A 16,583-nucleotide genomic window follows, 5' to 3' on the forward strand; every position below is an offset into this window, starting at 1 on the left:
TTTCTGAAAAAAATCTCATTGATGCTTCATTTTTACTAAAAAATGACCCTTTGCAGTAAATATTTAGTCTACTTTTATATATCTATATTTGACTTGTTGGTTTCTTCTCAACATTATCTGTAAACAGAGGGAGCAAATGTTACTTTGTAATATATCATAGCAATAATGATGATAATCATGATACAGATCACAAACAGAAGTTTTTTAATCACAGATGATGCAGCTGTTTACAAAGTGCAGACGTCAATCATCTGTAGAAATAACCTTCATCTCATTAAAATGAGTCTAAAGGTATTTTTGATTATTAGTAAGAAGCAGTACAGCTCTAAACCTACACTTGGGGTGGATCCATGATAGTTTGGGCTGAAGTAAACAAGGGCAGGTGCGTTCCATTTCATCCTCCGCTCCTCTTCCACCCAATTTTCCTTACGTAATACCAAAGGCTGAGGGGAAGTGTTGAAATACTAATGGAACGCAGGTTTAGACTACTGCACAGCTGCTGTTATCTAAGGAGTCCCCCCAACAACTTTAAGATAGTCATGACCAAGACATGAAACAACTCAAACATTTTTATTGTAAATCATGGAAAAACAAGCCATTTGTGGTAGGAATTCTGAGGGGTAGTGAGTTACATCAACAAACGCACAGTATTTTAGGAGGTATCCATAGTCTGCACAGTTTCCTCCACAAGCTCCAGGTTCAACGGGGTCACCACCTTCGTCAACACACTCGTGGTTCCTCTTTTGTACTTGTAGTCACCAGTTCTACAGCAGGAGGAAATTACATCAGGTTCACACTTTCATTAATCAGGTCTTGTTAACGTCACACATGAGACGTCATCAGCACACCAGACAGCCATCCAACAGACCGCCATGCACTTGAGTTATGCAAAATCAAACTGAGCAGGCCAAAAAAAGGCTGGTTAGTAGCAGATAGAAATGAGTGAGAGACAGTGATGGCTGTTAAATCTGCACTCCAACACTCCAACACTGTATGTGTACTCACAGCTGCATGTCTTCGAGCTCATTTACTCTTCAAGCAGAACAAGCAATAAGACAACAAGTCATCCACCAGTCCATCAAGTGATGGGAGGTTAATGAATTAAGATCATGATTAGTCCCAACATGCTTTGTGATGATGTGAGGGAGCTGTGGTAGAGACAACCGTTCATCTGCAATTGATAACATCAACAATGTGATAAACCCTTTCTCCAACTGCAACATGAAAACATATTTTAAGTTTCAGCTGCTGCTTTATTTTTGGCCTACATTACTAGCTTAAGTCATGTTCTCACTATGGGATGTATGACCACGACAACATTCAAACCCTGGTTCCAGAGAGCAGCTTTAACAAACTCAGCAGCTGAACAGTCACTGACTGTCCTTAACTGTGATAGGTAGGGTAAAAAAAGATTGTGTATAGGGTGTATTTTTAAAGCCCAGTTCAGACCAATGCTTTACGATGAGATGAAAATGTTTTAGAACGTTGCAGGTGAGAGTTGCAGCGGTGTGAACTGACCCGCCTCGTCTGGACTGAAACCAGCTGATGTCGTCTGCAACTCAACTTGTCAAATCGTCAGCGGCTGGTTTTAGAACGTAACACACATTTCAACAACCAATCAAATCTGAGCAAAGTCCGCTGGTCGAGTTAATTAGATATTGTCAGCTGGTTATGAATTTAGGCTCAACTAGCATGTGTGAGTGAGTGAGTCGAGCGAGGAATACAATGAATAATGAGGAGTGCAGTAATCCAGAACAAAGAAGTGACTCAGGAAAATAAAATTATATTTTCTCTGTTTCATCTCAATAGAAATGCAGCTGTAGCAAGTATCTCACTGTCTCTGTCCTCATTTAGATTTTATAATGCTACAAATTATATCCAGCTACAAAAAAAAAAGCCTGAAAAGTCAGAGGTTAGAACAGAAGTACAGAGAGGCGTTGCTATGGAGATGATACATCATCTCACTGGTGTGAACTGGCAGGTTTCAGAAAAATGCAGAACTGAACTTTGCAAGAAGTTGCTAGTTTCAACTCGTCTCATTGTGAATCGTTGGTCTGAGCTGGGCTATACATAAGCGAGTGTGTGACGGTGAGTATGAAGCTATCAGTTGCAGGTGTGATTGCAGCAGTGCAGTGTGTGAGTACAGTTTATGCAACAGTGAATAAATGCTACAACTCCTCAAGACCCAAAACAAGTTCCATCTGCTGTTAAAAGTGAAGGGAGTCAGCCCTGAAGCTAGGAACAACTTCAGCACACGCTCACTTAAGGTGGACTCACCTTTAATGCTGAGCTATCCTCATTTTAGTGACAAGCTACTCTTCCAATTTTTACTCTACTAAACTAAAAACTCTGGTTCTGGAAGAGCTCAAGGTGTGTTTGCTCACTTTCATATCAGTGATTCCAAAGCATGACTTCAAATGAGTCCATAAGTTAAATAAATGTTATACCCAACCACACTAAAGTAACAGCCAGGTTGTTTAATGTGTTCAGAATCAAGTGGGGGAATAGATCCAGCATGAGAAACTGTTTTAGCAGCATCAGTGGTATAGTTCTTACCTGACCCCCTTCTTGTTGGCCTCATCATGGGGCCGGATGTAGTCCAACTTGCCCTTGGTGATAACACACAGGTCAATGTTGCTGCCAGAGCCCAGGTCATTAAAGATACCTGCAGCAATGGCATCTCGCACCAGCCGCTTGGCCTCCTCCTCCTTTAAAGAAACAAGCATTAATGCTCACACGAAGAACCAGCATACTATTATAGCAACTATTAAACTCCTTATAGGAGTGTGTGATGAGGTGCTATGAATTACATGTGAGTGGTGTACTCACATCCATGTCAGGCTTGTAGCGGTCCTCAAACACTGCCATGGCAGCCAATGACCCAGAGCCTTTAGAAAAGAAAGATATCCATGTGTTCAGCTGTCACAAATAGCGCTGGGGTAACAAGGTACAAAGTAACATGTTAGAGTACTTAAATAAGTCATCTGTTACTCTTAACTACCACTGCCTGCACCTGTCTGAGATGCAGACTCCGACTCCAGAGTGACTTTTTTTAGATTTGAGACAGCGGACAGATGTTTTAGGGCGCACTCTGTCACTCACTCTCATTCTGCACACTGTTTAAACCAATAAAAACTGTCTCAATGGTTTATTTGTATTTGCCAAAAAAGACCATTGGATGATTTTACACCAGAATCTCACTTTAAGTGTGTGCTTTTATAATATATCATTCATGAAGAATGTTAAACTGTACCCTAAAAACATGCAAATGAGGAGGTAGTGGAGTAGAGTGGAAATGATGCCCTGCATTAAGACCTCTTCACACAAATGGTCACAAATCGGACATTATTTACGTTATTGTATTAAAGAAAAATTAAAGGCCATGAAAACAACCACAGTACTAAAAATGTGTAATATGAGCAGTGTGTAGAAACAGTGGAATATTAGTGTGTGAGACTGACCCATGGTGACGTAGGGCAGCTTATCAGTGGAGCCATGAGGGTAGATGCTGTAAAGGTGAGGACCATTACAGTCCACTCCACCTAGGACCAGAGCAGCCCCGATGTAGCCCTGGTACCTGAAACACAAACATGCGGTTATTTTATCCACTCACAGGAAATCTACTACTTGATGATATACACAGTGCATAATGAAGAGTACCTGAAGAGCATTTGTTTGAGCATGCGGTTGGCGGTAGCCACACGTGGCAGCCTGCCTGTGGAGAGCGAGTGCAGCTCCAGGTTTGAGGAGATGATCTGAGTGGTCATCTCTGTGTCTGCAGCTGTTCCTGCTCCACAACAGCTGGACAACATAATCACACAGCAGTGAGCCAGCTAAACACACCCTGGCTTCATCACATCAACACTACAAATCCTATATCTTATCACAGACACCTGTGGAGCATAAGAAAATTCCAACCCAAAAGGGTACACAGAGCCCATAATCTAAATCAATCCCACACTTCACTAAAGTTCATCTTTGTCCACTTGAAAACACAAAAGGCTTTGTGTCATATGTACGAGTCATGAGCAAACTCACAAACTCTTTCATTCGAAGCATGCAGCTGCTGTCACTTACTAAATGTTGGGGGAGATGTAGTGGATCTTGGAGCAGTTCTTGTCTGCCACTATCATGCCCTCAGTGGCTCGGGTGTCAGCTCCGAGGATTACGCCATCCTTCACAGGGAAACACAAATCATTATTTAGATTTAGGGAACCCACTCAGTATTAGCCTCGTGAGACCATTCTGATCTCCATTGTATTTTACTCTTTGATCAGTCTGGTAAAGTGCGGCGGAGAAATTTTTTTGAGAAGTTTGCCAAGCGACCGAACCAACCAGCGTTGGTTTTGATGCGGATTTAAGTGTGATGAAACAAGAAGCTGCAGTTCAGTGTAAACAACATGGAGGCTTTCATGGATGAGATGAGCAGCTATGGAGCAGCCGCTCACTAACGATTTTTTGTCTGTGATCCTTCTGTTGAATATGGACCTGGCACCTGAAATTTACGTTACACAAACGGCAAATATACTTTACCCACATATTTACTTTCTGAACTTTGCCTCTATGCTGTTAGCACACCCTACACTTTGTTGATCTGATTGGTTGATTTGGCCTGTATGTTTGTGATAGACAGGTTTATCCAATCAGATGAGCCTGCAGTTACATCTTATCGCCAAAGTGGCCGCTAAAAACAACGCATCTCAATTCTGAGTACTAACACAATTTATGAGTGGTCCAGACCTGTCGTAGAAATCGTGCCGTTTTCTCTTGTTGTCCAAACCTCTGTTCTTCAGTAGATTGTAAATTTCATTACTTTTAAGCATGACAGTTTTCTGTCAACATAGTTATTATTCATGTTAAAACCTACTTGTTCTTTATTTCAGTGACAGTATGATCCTGTGGTAACAAGCATAAATACTCATTATTTCCATTCTTGGCTTTAGTCGGTCACTTAACTCTGCTGCTGACGCTGTTAAAATAATTAACTTTCCTTCATGGATCTCAAAGCAGGACTTCAACAGAACATGAGGCAGGCCGCAGACAGGCGGTATTCATCATGTTTACGTGGCTCATTTACATAGTTATCTGAAGTAAGGAGCGTTTTCTGAATCTGGTGGTACAAGCCCACCAATGAAAAACAGAGAGAGAAAAATAAGATAATACGAAAACATTCTTGCATGAGGCCCAATGAGAGAAGGTGACTGTCCTGTGTTATTCTGTTCCCCTTCTTCTTCTGTGTCCATTTGAACCCATTTTTTCCTACATGTGAAAGGGAAAAGTTGCCACCTTTTATTTTCTGCCTTTAAGGATGTCCAATCGCTTTCACTCACCTTGTAAACAACACCACAGATGGTAGTTCCTGTTTTCCGAGCAGCAGGAAGGCTGCATCCAACTTTATTAGCTTCGCCTTCCAAAACAGCATTTCTGAAAATACATTTAGTTTTGTTTTTAAGCGGGCCTTGTATAATAGCACTGTAAAAACAAACCCAAGCATAACAAATGTTAACCTTGAATTTGTGATACATTAAGAACACTGACTAGTATGTCTCATGAGTCACATGAACAGGAAGTCAGTATGGCAACATTTCATGATAAGTTTCTGATATGTGTAACTGTAAATATGTGTAAATTAGATCTATATTCATCAGTTATTATATTTGATTAAAACTATAGTTTTAACATTACAATCAGAGACACATTTATAAATAAATAGACACATTAACAGGCTGTTAGCTACGGAGGCCATAAAGGGTCATACGTTATACACATGTTATTTCCTTAGTTTTTTCCGTGATAATTTTGATCCGTTTTCCGTGATAACAAGAAAATTAATTTGAGATCTTGATAAAACAAAACGATGGTGTAGTGTATTAAATCATTGCAGGAAACATCATTCAGTGTATCAATGTCAGAGGAGCAGGAGAATATGGATCACCATCACATATCTCTTCAATCAAGGCTCAGTTTTGTATATTTCTATCACAGACAATGTTCACATTAGTGCACGTCATCTAAGAAGACGTTAATAAGGCTTCAGCTTTATGAGAGGAGTGAGTGAGCAGCCTGATGTCCTCATTAACGACATAGGTATTTTTTAACAAACTTTATTGTCAACAATATTATATTAGAACAAGAGGGAGGAGTTTTACAATGTGCACAGAAATACAGATTACAGTTTATTTTCACAACAGTAAATAACCAAGTGAAATCATCTGTCAATGTTGTCTATAGTGTTCTTCAAGATATGAGAAGGCTTTACAGGGCATGACATGAGTGATGGAAATCTCAGGACTATCACGTTTCATTAATTTGTCAAATGAATTATCTCGTTTTTACGGGAAACGGAGGAAAAATATCTCGCTACCACGAGAAATCATAGGGATTACTTATCTCGTTATCACAAAACAGATAAATTAAAATGTTTGTAATATATGACCCTTTAGGGCTTCCGTAGATTTCTCTACAGCTCGTACTATTATTGCTTTCATAAACTGATGTTATTTAACGCTAGCGTTACTCAGCGGGCTAAATATCTGATGTGATAGAGAAGAAACATTTTTCTTGTAAAACACAAATCATAATAATTATATAGATATATTTGATAATTATTGTCAAACCATAAAACATGTACCTTATTGTGTTTAAACGTAGGAGATAAGCTGTATGAAGCTTATCGTTAACACTAACGTTAGCGAGGGGAAATGCCTGAGTCATTGGTATGGAAGTTAACATGAGCTAGCATCACTGAGAACACCGGGTCAAAACACGTCTTCTCTACATAACGTCCAAATATAAAAGGTAACAACTCATTAAACGCAGTAATGCAGTTATTATGGTCTTATTTTCATCCATTGAAAAGCGCTTACCTTTTGCAGTTTTCGAAACTGAAACCCCCGATCGGCTGCTGGCTTACTACCAATGTCGCCATCTTGGTGAATGAAAACTTGTGTTTCCGATAAGCACAGGAAGCGACTGGAGGCGGCCTTCTTCTTCTTCTTCTTCTTCTTCTTCTTTTTGTCTATTGGCGGGTTGATACCATGACTTTCTTTGGTGCATACCGCCACCAATTGTTTCGGAGTATGGAACACCACCATCTATGTCTTTTTACATAAAAAGAAAGAGGAAATCAAATAAATAGGTAAATAAATAAAGTCATAAAATCATATATATATATATTGAAAAAAAAGGGGGGGTAGGTTATATAAACACTCAAATCATTTAAATAATCCTGTCTCCTTTAAATATCCCCTGGACAAATGAGAACATTCGCAGGCTCCTTTAAATACTTGCTGAGTGCCTTCTGCGTAGGTGACACACCCTCTCCTGTTGTTCCAGTCTGCCTCCCAGACTCCGCACTCTTCCTACTCTCTGCACTTCACCAGCCAACCTCATTCCCTCCTCTGTGTATCCCTCACTCCATCAATACATGTTCTTCACTTTCTGTTTGTCCACATTCACACTCCTCCGTTCCACTTTTTCCCATTCAGAATGAAGTTTGATTCAGTCCTCTGTGTCCTGTCCCTTCTGTTTTTCCTTATAACACCATATGCACTCACATTTTTTGTTTATTATAATAATTTCTTCCAGTGATGTCTCTGTCCCACATACTGAAGCTTGCAACTTTTTAAATATTGCTTTAACTTCTGCTTTTCCAAAATACATATCTATTACATTATTCATTTTTGTTGCTCATTTGGCAGTTTTGTCTGCTCCCTCATTACCTTTGATTCCTACTTGGGCAGGAACTACTCAGATCAAACATCCTCCATCCACTGTAAACCAATAATGATTGCCATCATCTCTGCTGAATAAACGGAAAATTGATCTGGTAACCTTTTCCAATATTGAAGTGCATTGATGTAATATCTACACCTATTCCTACTTTATCATTTTCATCTTTGGATCCATCTGTATATATGTCTAAATACCTGCAGTGATTGTTTTTAATATAGTTACTTTCCTTGTACGCTATCTCCCCCTCTTCCCATTCTCTTCATTTCTATTACATTTACAGTAAATCCACTTCTGCCCTAGGAAAAAAACAAATTGGAACATTACTAACAGGAGTAGTGGTCACTCATATTACTTAACCTATATTCCTCTGATTTAGCTTTTGTTATCAAGCCAAATCCATTACATTGATAAGTTTTATATTCCCAACATTCCTTACTCTATTTTATTTAAGTGTGTTTTAGCTGCTGCTCAATGCACCATGCATCCATAATATATATATATACATATATACAGTATATATATATATACCTTAATGACTGTTTGTCTGCTCCCCGGTCTTTCCCAGCTATAGCCCTCATTAAATAAATAACTTTCTTGCATTTTTCTATATTATACTAAAATATAATATATATAATTCTATATACTCCTCCTGTGTTCTCCATGTGCCCTTTTGGTCTAGCCAAATCCCGAGATATTTGAATTTGTCCACTTTTTCCATATCTGCACATTCTGTCCGTCTATCCTTTTCTTCTGCTTTTTCAATATCAAAAGACACGATGATCATTAACTCCCTCCTTTAAAAGGTACAGCATCCATAGTGGACAGTTCCTTCCTTAAACCATTTTGATAAGTAGCAAAAAGTCCTCTACGTTCAAGAAAAGAGTTTAGTCTTCTAACCAGGACTTTCTCCATCCATTTACAAAGATGGGAAGTTAGGACAACAGGTCTATAATTACTTGCTTTGTTTGTTTCCTTCCCAGGTTTATTAAAGGGCAAGATTAATGCACTGTTCCAACTTTTTGGCATTTTCACTTCTTTCCATATTTTATTAAATAGATTAATTTTAATACTTTTCCTGGCAGTCTTTTGAACATCATAAAGCTTAGTTGGTCCTCTCCAGTAGCAGTATTCCCAGCTCCATCTAACACTGTAACCAATTCGCTCATGGTAATCTCAGCATCCATTATACTTTCCTCATATATACATCCCTATTTTCCTTTAAGATTTCCTTTTTTAATTTGTTTGTGCTTATCATCTAAATGATCACCACTATGTACACTAGCAAATGCCTTTCCTAACAAAGCTGCTTTTTCTTTATCAGTTATTGCCAGTGTTTCTCCATCCTCCAACACAGATATTTTATTAAACACTTTACCAAATTTATTTCAAACATTTTCCAAACTTTTCCTATTTTAAATTCCCTCCTAATTGTAGAACAGTAATTCCTCCATGCACCCCATTTACAATTTTGAATGATTTTATGTGCTCTAGCTTTTCTCCTAATAATTGTAATCATACTTGATAATATTCACTTGATGAAGCTTATTACGTGTACACTCGGTATACTTTAATTGCTTCTGTACATGCATCATTCCACCATGGAACCTTACCCAGGATTATACAAGTTAATTACAATGTTACCATCTGCTTTATATATTTCAATTACTACACATTCTATTTCTGTTATAGTTGCTATTCTTCTAAATTAAATCCCTTCCCTAACAAATGTTGCACAACCCCCACCTTGATTTTCAGTCCTATCAGATCTTATTGAATCATATCCAGAGCCATGTTTCCTGAATGCAAATAATATCCGGTTTAACCTCTGTTTCATCTACAAACCTCTTAATTTCTTGTCCATTCGCAATCAAGCTTCTAACATTCTACTGCTAGTAGGAAAACCATTATTATATTAACTATCATTCTGAGACCCTCCATCATTATTTTCCCTTAGCAAACCATGAATATCTTCGGCCTTCACACACATACTGCCACGTTAACAACTTTGCATTTTAAGACTACAAAGCTATTTTTGTTAACAAGCATTGTCTTCCTGGACAATACACTTGTGAGTGCATGTGCTCTCAGATGGGGCTGATTGCCACTGATGTTGTGAACTGACTCATTTTTCCTTGTTTGCTTGGTTTTTAACTTGCATTAAAAGTTCTTAGGGCCTCAGCATATGAAACTTTGTTAATGATTTTAATTTAATATTAGGATCTTTATTACATTTTCCATACTCATGTTCCCCTCCACATTTTGCACATTTCTGCCTCCATTTGCATCGCTGTGCTGTGTGTCCCATTCTCTGACATTTGAAACATCTCAAAGGTTGATGAATGTACTCCCTGATTTGTGGTTTAACCAACCAATCTAAATTTCAGAGGGCATTGTTTCATCAAAAACAAGCAGCACTGAGAAACTATCCTGTTTGATTCCACTTTTATTAGTTTGCACTCTTTTGGCTTCCACCCTTGATCGCTTTCTTTACTTCATCCATTGACATTTCTAGTGGCAAATTTGTGATAACCCCACGCAGTTTTGCTGTCATTCGTGGTACATGGGCCTTAATCCTTCCACCATCAAGATACGTAATTTTAAGGATCATTTCCTGCTGTTTCATACTTACTGCTGTCAGGATTCCGGTCCAGTCAGTCTCTTCCCTTTTCCTTTTGTGTGAGTTTGTCTCCCTCTGTCTGTTTCTCCCTGCATGTGTCATTCCCTTTGTGTTTTTTCTGTTGGAGCTGGTAGGCGTGGTTCCGCCCAGCTGTGGCTCATCTCCTTGTCAACGCCTGGATAAATAGCCGGATGTGACTCACGTCCGGCGCCAGACGGTTATTGCTATTCTGTGGTTTGTGTCTCTCTGTTGGTTGGCTACCTACATCTGATGATTGTATTTTCTATCCGTGTTGCTTTGTTTTGTGTTAATCATTTCTTTGTTTCTTTTGTTATAGTTTCCCGAGTTCCTTATTTCCTTCACCCGTTCGTGTTTCGTCTCCCGGTCCCCGCGTTTGGTTTTCCCCTCGTCTCCACCTGGACCCTGGACTAGGTTTCCCGTTCTCTGGTTTTTGTTTGTTTCCTCGTTTTTGTTTATTAAATATCTGTTGAAATCTTACTCGGTGTCCTTGTCTGCATTTGGGTCCTGCTACTCGGAGTTACTCCCCGCAACTTTCATGACAACTGCTGAGATCAGACGAGTTTCAAAGAGTTTTGCAAATTTGATTTTTCCGATTTCTTTTTCAATTGCTTTGGTTAACTGCAGTGGATGGAAGTGTCCCTTATCATCACTAAGCATGACAACTGCTTTCCATTCCTCCTTTCCCTCATCACTGCTCCCATTAGTACTGATTCTCTTCTTTTTAACGTTTTGTCTGTTTGTTCTCTCCTTCACTACTTCCTTCAGACCATGATTTTCTCCTTGCCATCTTTGTTTGAGTAGTTTCAATGTCTGTCCACCTGTTGGCAAACCAGTTTATATGCCCAATACCGCCACCTACTGGACCGGAATGTGAGACCTCTGTATAAAGAAATTTGTTTTCATATTTTCAGTATTTTCTGTACATTTAAGAGACAGTTACTGTTCTGTTTCATTTATTTTATCTACATCAGTGGTTCTCAAGTACCACTTGGACCAATGTTCAAATACAGCAGCCTAGGCCGGTACTATTCTGCTACAGAAGGTTTATTCCCAATCACAAGATTATTTATTGTTGACTGTCTTCAGCCACAGCCACGCTGTAGGAAGAACATCAGAACCAATCATTTTACCTCTGCTTGCTATCTTCCATCACAGTTTAAATCTTGAGCATGACGACGTAGCAGGATGATATTCAAACAAAAATATTTCAGGAAATGCTGAACTTATTTTAAAACTACATTTCAAAGATCTTAAAAGTTTAAGTCTTTTCTTAGTATGAAATTAATTTAGTAATTAATGTTTCCTTTTTTTATTTTGGAGATTCCTTTGCGTACCACCAGAGAGAGCTTGAGTACCACCAGTAGTACAAGTATCACAGTTTGAGAACCAGTGATTTACATGAATTTACCCACTTTACAATCATTGTGTATGTTTGAACCGTTTATTTGTAGTGCGGGTGAACTGGGAACGTCTGGAGGAGGCCCCTGTCCGAGAGATCTTCAACTCACACCTCCGGCGGAGCTTTTCTGGCATCCCTGTGGAGGTTTGGGGCATTGAACCGGAGTAGGCAATGTTCAAAGCTTCCATTGCCGACTGATGAAGGAAGCCTTCCGGGATATGCTATCCCAGATAACTCCGGAGGCAGTTGCAAGGTACCGACAGTACCTGCTTTTGTCAGAGGCAAAGCAGCGGGTGTGGGAGGAGTTCGGAGAAGTCATGGAGAAGGACTTTCGGGCGGCACCAAGGTGCTTCTGGAAAACCATTCGACATCTCAGGAGGGGGAAATGGGGAACCGTCCAAGCTGTTTACAGTAAGGACGGGACGCTGGTGACCTCAGCCGATAAGGTAATCGGGCGGTGGAAGGAGCACTTTGAGGAACTCCTTAATCCGACTAACACGCCCTCTTTTGTAGAGGCAGAGCTGGAGGCTGATGGGGAATCATTGTCAATATCCCTCACCTATGGTCATGAAAGCTGGGACATGACCGAAAGAACGAGGTCGCGGGTACAAGCGGCTGAAATGGGTTTTCTCAGGAGGGTGGCTGGAGTCTCCCTTAGCGATAGGGTGAGAAGTTCAGCCATCCGTGAGAAACTCGGAGTAAAGCCGCTGCTCCTTTGCGTAAAAAGGAGCCAGTTGAGGTGGTTAGGGCATCTAGTAAGGATGCCCCCTGGGCCCCCCCTGGGGAGGTGTTCCAGGCACGTCCAACTGGGAGGAGGCCTCGGGGAAGACCCAGGACTAGGTGGAGAGATTTTATCTCCACACTGGCCTGGGAACGCCTCAGGATCCCCCAGTTAGAGCTGGTTAATGTGGCCCGGGAAAGGGAAGTTTGGGGTCCCCTGCTAAAGCTGCTGCCCCCAGCGACCCTACCCCGGATAAGCAGATGAAGATGAAATGAGATGAGATGAGATTAATTGACAAAGGCAGAAACCAAAAACGGGTCGGTTGTTTTTTTTTCTTTCAATTTTGGCAAAAACAGGAATTCAGCTCGATTTCGTATTTCACTGTTCTTACTGAAAAACAAATATACCACCCAATGTTTCCTTTTCATTGGTGGGTGAGTCTTCAGTAGCCCTTCCCACTGATAGATAGATAGATAGATAGATAGATAGATAGATAGATAGATAGATAGATAGATAGATAGATAGATAGATAGATAGATAGATAGATAGATAGATAGATAGATAGATGGACGACTGACCATACTTTTATAACTGTCAGCCATGATGCCGTTTATCCTATTTGATAATCATTTATTATTATTATGCTGTTACTGAGAGGTGCCACATATAATGAGTATGACCTACAGTGACAATGTTGTCTTTTTTTCATTGAATGTATTTTTGTGTCTGTGATTATTATTTTGAAGTCATCTGTATTGTCAGTTGAGCCAGTTGTGTCTAATGATTCTGATATCTGTTTGATGTTACTGACACTGTTTAATTGAGCTACTCACCATGTTTTACTGACAACTCCACTGACTTTAGATGTGTGCTTATTAATACCAAATGGTTGATTGATTTTCAAATCAACTGTTGGTGTGTGGTTAAGAAGTAAAGCAATAGAGTTGGATTGTATGTCTTCTCATGTACAGCTCAGTAATTACGCAAAAAGACCAGCAGGCGTCCTGTGAGAACCTTCTGATCAATGTGTTTGGTGACACTTTTCGTCTTTTAACTGTTCCAAGGGCCGAGGCTCAAAACCAGAGGTGACCGTGCCTTCGCCGTCGAAGCGCCTCAGCTTTGGAACGACCTGCCCGCAGAGATAAGGCTTGCTGATTCAGTGTCCTCTTTTAAATCACTTCTGAAAACTCATTTTCAAAGACTTGCCATCCTGTGATGCCATCCTTTTATCTTTCTATCTCAGTGTGCTTTTTTTTTTTCTTTGCAAGCACCTTCAATTAAGTAACTAACAAGCTAATAATAATTTCCTTTGTCTTCTGTACACTTCTATACAATTATGCGTTATTTATGGTTATGTTCTACCTTAATGGATTTTACTATTATTATTTGTCTTGTTTATACTGTATTTGTTTGCGGATTTTGATTTTTGATTTTAATTGATTGATTTAGAGTTTTTAAATTTGCTTTACAAATAGTTATTATTATTATTATTTCTTATAACAGTAGAAATGTGGCTATATTGAGAGCTAGACAGAAAAAAAAGACATCTATCAATATAGATAGGTATTTATGCAGTGAATAAAAAAGGGACAGTGAGCATCACATGAAGTGTCAACAGTAAATCTGTTTGCACCATCTCATTCAGATAGTAGCCAGAATCAAACTCTTTAGTCTCTATCAGCTGTGATCATGTGGAGCCACTTGATAACTGGCTGAACACATTTCTGTCATTCTACATATAGGTTAGAGATGACTAGAAAAAAACAATTAGTTTTCATGTCTACTCAAAATTCAGTTTAGAAATGATGTCTTGGCATGTATAAAATACAATTGAATATCTGTACATTTGCTTGTGTTTCAACATACAACTCATACATTCAAACAGTTTAGAATTTATTTCAAACACAGACATCACAAAACATGGATGGAGAGAACACAGAGGCTAAGTTATAGTTGAACACATAACATTGTTATTGGCAGGACATATGAATGAATTCATCCAAATCAACTTTAGGAAAGGGACTTCAGAGATGTCAGTGCTGCAGGCAGTCCAGCTACCTCTGTGTTGAAATCCACTTGTATTTAACAAGCGTCTTCTAACAATGTCTATCAGGTCCTTAATTCCTCTTTGAAAGCACCCTGGGTCTTAATTGACTGCAATGTCAAAGAGTTCAGAAATGTCTGAATAGTGCTGCACAAATTCTTCCTCAGCTGCTGCCTGATGCTCCTGAGCAGCAGTCCCCGAGCAGCCAGGGCCCTGGCTAACCACCCACCCATTCACGTTTCAAAGAAGTTTCCCCCACTTAGTGACACATCTAGTGAGGATACAACAGTTGTTATAGACAGCCCTATTCTGAGAAACGTGAACTTAGCGACACCAGGGACCATAGTCAAATGTGTCCCAGGGGCCAGAGCGGGCGACATTGAGTCCTTTTTGAAACTGCTGGCTAAGGATAAACGTAAATATGGTAACATCGTTATTCACGTTGGTGGTAATGACACCCGGTTACGTCAGTTGGAAGTCACTAAAGTTAATGTTGAGTCGGTGTGTACATGTGCAAAAACTGTTGGACTCCGTAATTTTCTCTGGTCCAACTTGATAATAGATGACATGTATGTACAGTCCATGCTCATAGACTGTAAAACACCTCTCGGCCTGAATCCTCCCGGTGCTCCAGATTAGCATCTAGTGTATGTGCCATCAATAGTAGGCTGTATTGCAAGGCATTGTACAAAAAGAAAAAAAAAATTCACCCCCCTCAGTGTTGTCATGGAGATATGACCTAAACATACAGACTAGAATATTTTTTTTGTACCAGGCCTTAAATAGGTTTAATTATGCTGTGAAAACGGCCTGTTTAACGTGGGGGTCAATGAGAAACTACTCTATTGTGCAAAATACTCCTAGTGGACACTAGAACTTGTCACGGACCAGACAGATGAGGACCACAAGTGCGTCACGTTTTAAGAGTTTTATTGAGGGTTCCAGAGAGGGAAAGGGAGTGCGATGTCGTGAGCCTGTGTGTGTGTGTGTGTGTGTTCCCCAGAGACGTCTCGTGCAGGTGGTGGTGGAGCGTCCAAGCTGGCCTGCAGAGGAGCTGGAATTCCTGGGGGGGGACACACACACACACACAACAGGACAGATAAGGCAAGGCAGTAGTGCAGTTCAGGGTGAGGCAGTGATCGTAGTCAGGCAGAAAGGCAGGTCGGTTTACCGGGGCAGAGGATCATACAGGTCCAGAGGAGAAGGCAGGTCGGGTTTTCCAGGGCAGACGATCAGGCAGGTTCAGGGGCGAAGACAGGTCGGGTTTACCAGGGCAGAAGATCAGGCAGGTTCAGGGGCGAAGGCAGGTCGGGTTTTCCGGGGCAGAAGATCAGGCAGGTTTACAGGCAGGTCCGGGTTGTACAGGAGTCAGGGAGTAAAGCCAGTGAAGCACGATACAGAAGCAACTTCGCAGACGGTCTGACAAGGCCGAGCTGAAAAGCAGGACTCTTTATGCTGGAGGTGGTGAGTGGGAAATGCATTGCAGCTGGCAGGTAAACGGGAGCAGAGCAGAGACAGGTGAAGCTGATGAGTACAATTAGTGAGTTGCCAGGCAGAGAGAGAGGGCTCATGACAGAACTGCAGTTTTCCTGAACTTAGGAGAGATGGTATTCATCCAACTTTGGAGAGTGCCTATTCTTACCAACTACCCTTTTTAAATAAAAACAAGCCTGCTGCTTCCCTCGGACGATCCAGTGAGAAGGAGGTTAGATGAAGAAGAGGGAACTACAGTGGAGCCTGATGCCAGCAGTGTATCGGGTAAGTGAAAGTCGTATACAAGTTAACTTTAGCAGATATTAGCCTACTAGCTACTAGCTTACAACAGATTTCCCAAACTGAATGAATACCACACATATATTCACTGAACGGCATTGCTAGCTCAATCTTGTTGTAGTAAAGATATTCGCTGAAGTACCATAGTTAAATTTGTCTATTAAGTCCGTGAACGTCACTTGCATTTTTAAACTAATGAAGTAACAGTTAGCCAGGCTGAATCGTCAACAAATGCACGTGTGTGTGTGTGTGCTGACTATCTCCTTGTTTCTTC

General features: G+C 40.3%; 1 protein-coding gene across 1 annotated transcript; it reads right to left on the bottom strand.

Moving 5' to 3' along the window:
- Positions 1-341: 341 nt before the first annotated feature.
- psmb7 (proteasome 20S subunit beta 7) lies at positions 342-6,949 on the bottom strand. The gene is made up of 8 exons (XM_083930262.1): positions 6,867-6,949; positions 5,331-5,424; positions 4,078-4,175; positions 3,661-3,801; positions 3,462-3,577; positions 2,830-2,888; positions 2,557-2,708; positions 342-764 (listed from the first exon to the last, which is right to left on the bottom strand). The coding sequence occupies exons 1-8, from the start codon at positions 6,926-6,928 to the stop codon at positions 653-655; spliced, it is 834 nt and encodes a 277-aa protein (XP_083786388.1). The 5' UTR covers positions 6,929-6,949; the 3' UTR covers positions 342-652.
- Between the last annotated feature and the right edge of the window lie 9,634 nt (positions 6,950-16,583).

This window comes from Echiichthys vipera (genome assembly GCF_963691815.1).
Source record: "Echiichthys vipera genome assembly, chromosome: 16".
NCBI classification, from domain to species: domain Eukaryota; kingdom Metazoa; phylum Chordata; class Actinopteri; order Perciformes; family Trachinidae; genus Echiichthys; species Echiichthys vipera.

Bases quoted from the DNA above. Each gene is read 5' to 3' on its own strand.
- psmb7 (XM_083930262.1), bottom strand. From the start codon at position 6,928: ATGGCGACATTGGTAGTAAGCCAGCAGCCGATCGGGGGTTTCAGTTTC. The intron at 2,889-3,461 runs GTCAGTCTCACA...TCTTTTCTAAAG, and splicing joins GCTGCCCTACGTCACCATGG to GCTCTGGGTCATTGGCTGCC. The intron at 765-2,556 runs GTAAGAACTATA...CTCCTGCTGTAG, and splicing joins GCCAACAAGAAGGGGGTCAG to AACTGGTGACTACAAGTACA.